This window comes from Lathyrus oleraceus, chromosome 4 (assembly GCF_024323335.1).
Source record: "Lathyrus oleraceus cultivar Zhongwan6 chromosome 4, CAAS_Psat_ZW6_1.0, whole genome shotgun sequence".
NCBI lineage: Eukaryota > Viridiplantae > Streptophyta > Magnoliopsida > Fabales > Fabaceae > Lathyrus > Lathyrus oleraceus.
The window spans coordinates 485968579-485972595 of NC_066582.1; the positions used below are offsets into that span (position 1 = coordinate 485968579).

Genomic DNA, 4017 nt, shown 5'->3' on the forward strand with positions numbered 1-4017 from the left:
TCACTACCCATTACATGTTAACCCATAATACCCATTAAACGATGATAAACCCCCTTACCTGAGTTAATCCGGCGAATCTTTAAGCTTCAAGCTTTTCTCTTCTCCAACCTTCTTCCTCTTGCTCTGTCTCTTTGCCCTTTTCCTCTTTTCAGCCGCTTCTCTGCTTTTCACGTAAAACCCTCTTTACCAAAATGAAACTCTTTTCTTATTTCCAACTTATATATTTTCCAATAATTATTATTCCAATAATAATAATAATAATAATCCAATACTTCCAATTATTTAATTAAATTAATAAATATAATATTAACTTAAATTAAATAATTATCTTATTTTTATCGGGGTGTTACAAGATGCATCTCCGGATCAACCTGTAAAGTATACGGTGATGCATATTTGAATCTATCAATAAAATATATGGAGATGCATCTTCAAATCAAATTTTAACATAATAAGAATTTCTCACGATTTTCGTCTTAATTGTGTTTAAAAAAATTGTGTCAAGAGATACTTCTTCGAATATTGAGAAAATTTTAATCTTTTTACAATGGTGGGAGAGAATCCCTAAAGATGAAAAGAGCAATTTCCAAATTTAAAAATGGATGGATTAGATGGTTTTAAAAATGTTTCCTTCTATTTTTTAAAAAAATCAAAATATTTTTTTTCTTTAAAGTGCCTTTGATATTAATTTTTAATCAAGTATATCAATCTTTTACTAACTATTTTTAATATATTTTTTTAGATATCTACCATTTCTAAAAGTTAAAACAAAAAGCAAAAAGTAGAAAAAACTAAAGCAATAGTAACTATTCCATCCATCAATTCAATTTCTTGACGTACAAAAAAGAGGTTAAGTAATGAAAATGAACTTTGAGTTTATTTAAGTCATCAGCACGTGTTTGTATCTAAAGTCACGTTTAACCAACTTAACAAGCACTTAACTAAAACAACTTCTTACATTAACAAAAAGGAAGAAACATTGGTTGTGTTTGTGCCAACAAGGTGAGAACTTGAGTGTCCTAGTGTTCCTCTTTTTTTATCCATTCTTTGAAATCTTTTGATTTTTGACTCCAACCAAAAGGAAAAAAGATGCAAAAGTTTAGAAGTCACTTTTGGTGTATTGTGCTAACAAGCAAAAGCCATTTAAGGAACTATTATTAAGTTCAATATTTTAAAACCCGAATCAGACATCAATCTAACGAGATATCTGAGTTATGGTTCGCCTGTTTTTAAGTTAGTCGAACCATGACAAAACCGTAATCAATCCGCTTAAATAATTGAAGTGTAGATATGACTATTTCCAGTTCGATATTTAAAACATTGATTAAGGTTATAACTTAGTCAAACATGTTTTGCTTTACTTTACTTCATGTGATAAACTACCTAACATTTGTTTGAAGTTGCGTGTGCAATGCTCTAATTCCTTTTATGTTTGTGGTTTGTTAGGCAAAGAAGAAAGAATCTCACAAAGTTTGATCAATCTATTCCTAAAAAGAGGAAAGAAAAATAACCATTTTAAGTGTGTCAAAACCAAAGTTAGGCAACGATTCTATGCTATTCTTTGATTCAATCTATCTTTCTTTTCTTTGAATGTGTTCTATTTACTACAACTGTTCAATCTAGAAAATAGTTTTAGAGAAAGGAAAAATAAGGAAGTTGAAGAGTTTTTGTGAGCAACAAGATGTGGCAAAGAAGCATGAAATTGGAGCTTAAACTTGGTCCACCAGGTGAAGAAGAGTGTGTCAATGAAGAAAGTATGAAGAATGTTAAAAAGGAAAGAGATGAAGATGAAAAAAATGAAGAATCATCACTCAGTCTTAGTTACTTTGCAAAGAAAGATTCAACTTGTGATTTCTCTAATGTTAAAGGTTCTTCATTTCTTCAACTCTCATCAATGCAAGGGATGGAAAAAGATGCATCACAAGGTGAGAAGAATGCATTCTCACCTTCTACAAAAAAATCAGATTTTTCTAATAGGTCTCAAAAAAGGTACTACTAAGGTTTAAAATTGCTTTTCTCTCTTATATCTATGTTAGCGGTTTTAAATTGCGGTCTGCATCGTCTGCTCTGCAATACTAAGGTTTTTTTAGAAACTTGATGCGCAAATTTGATTGTTGTTATGATTTGATCCATCAAAAACAGAAATTCAACTAGTAGAGCAGTTGGTTGGCCGCCGATTCGATCTTTCCGGAAGAACATTGCAAGCGGAAGCTCGTCTAAACCGCCCACCGAGCCGCGGCATGTGGTTCAAGACAAGGTTGCTGCCAGTAACAAACCTATTAGAAACTCTAGAAAAGGCTTATTTGTGAAGATCAACATGGATGGAGTTCCTATTGGAAGAAAAGTAGACATCAATGCTTATGACAGCTATGAAAAACTTTCATCTGCTGTAGATGACCTATTCAAAAGTCTCATTGAAGGTAATGTTTAGACATTAAACCCTAAACCCTAATACGCTAATAATATTTTTTAGGTCGCCTCAAGTTTTTGAATGCGCTCTGTAGATTTGTCAGCAGTATAAGATTTGTCGCAGTATAAAACCGATTTTGCATGCTTAAAAACCGACTATGATATTTATAAAGTCACACGTATGATTGACTACGATTGTTGATAGTGTAAAAAAATTTACAATTTCAATATGGCCTATTTAGACAATTTTTCTAAAATTATTCTTTCTAAGCTCACATCAAAATTGTGATAATGAAAACTTGATGCAGAGATAAATTTATCACATATTGTGTTTTCACACTGCTGTTCTGCTCAAAGAGATTCTTCATGTGATGATGGAATTGACAAGAAGCAAGAGGAAGAAAATAAAGATATGATGAAAGGTTCATTGATTGGAAGTGGAGAATATAGTCTTGTTTATGAAGATAATGAAGGTGACAAGATGCTTGTAGGGGATGTGCCATGGGAGTAAGCATTTATTTTTATCAATATGAATCTCAGGCATTTTTCATCTTAGTACATAGTTTACAAAATTCACACTTGTTAGTGTATGATTCATTTTGAATATGTGTTTATTTGCAGCATGTTTGTATCAACAGTGAAGAGGCTGAGAGTGTTCAAGAGTTCTGATCTTACTGCTTTTAACAGTGAGTTTTTTTTTAAGTCTTTTCAACTTCTCAACAAGAATTATTTACTGAATTTATTTTGGTTGTGATGAATGATTGAATAATTGTTGTTATTCTTAGTTGGCAGTAAAAAAGACTAGATTGATACACCACTTGACTTGGCAATGCAAATGAAGGATGAGGCTAATTGAGGTTTTCTTCATTAGATGGAACAAGAATAGAGTGATTATAATTCACATTTTGGTTATTTTTGTGTTGAATTAGATTAGGGAATACTAATACTAATGTCAAGTTCCAAGTAATAATAATGTGTATGAATGTAAACTTTTGTTAATGAGGATTTAAATTATAGACAATTCTACTAATATTGAGGGAAACATGTTTAGAATATTGAGATTTAAAGTATAGCTATGTGCAAATTCACTTTAAGAAAAATTTATTTTTACTTTAAATATAAAAATGTATTTTTTTTTAAACAATTGTACAAGGAATATTGAGGGTAAAAATAAATAGTCCTATTTGTACAAATATGTTAACTTAGAAAATCAACAAAATAGATAATGATTATTTCGTTATAAATATTTTTTTCCTCCATAATAATCAAATTTAAAATCGTCTTACTAGGCAAAATAAAAATGCTTTTTACACCATGAATATCAATTAATGTCCACACTGGTTTGCTAATATTAGTGCCAATGGATTGGGCCGGACTCGGTTTGATTTTGCACAAAGCCCATGTTATAGACCACTTAATTTGGTGCATATGTTTTAAAGCTATGGAATTGCTTAATGTGACCTAAGGATTACTTATTTACTCTCGTAAAAAATAAAAAAAATAAAAATTTAAAAATATATCTTCGGCTGCATATCATATACACACAATTCTTTCGTTTTTTATTCACGCTTCAATTCTATAAATAAATTTATTTCGAAAATACATTTT

The 4017-nt window shown here is 30.4% G+C and overlaps 1 protein-coding gene across 1 annotated transcript; it reads left to right on the forward strand.

Annotated features, from left to right (window-relative positions):
• Positions 1-1433: 1433 nt before the first annotated feature.
• LOC127076472 (auxin-responsive protein IAA26) lies at positions 1434-3479 on the forward strand. The gene is made up of 5 exons (XM_051018137.1): positions 1434-1989; positions 2143-2420; positions 2718-2916; positions 3031-3095; positions 3195-3479. Exons 1-5 carry the CDS (start codon positions 1682-1684, stop codon positions 3212-3214), a joined length of 870 nt encoding a protein of 289 aa, XP_050874094.1. The 5' UTR covers positions 1434-1681; the 3' UTR covers positions 3215-3479.
• Positions 3480-4017: the final 538 nt, after the last annotated feature.

Excerpts from the sequence above, each read along its gene's own strand:
- LOC127076472 (XM_051018137.1), top strand. The coding sequence starts at position 1,682 with ATGTGGCAAAGAAGCATGAAATTGGAGCTTAAACTTGGTCCACCAGGT. Across the intron at positions 1,990-2,142 it reads TCTAATAGGTCTCAAAAAAG|AAATTCAACTAGTAGAGCAG; the intron begins GTACTACTAAGG and ends CATCAAAAACAG. Across the intron at positions 2,421-2,717 it reads ATTCAAAAGTCTCATTGAAG|AGATAAATTTATCACATATT; the intron begins GTAATGTTTAGA and ends AACTTGATGCAG.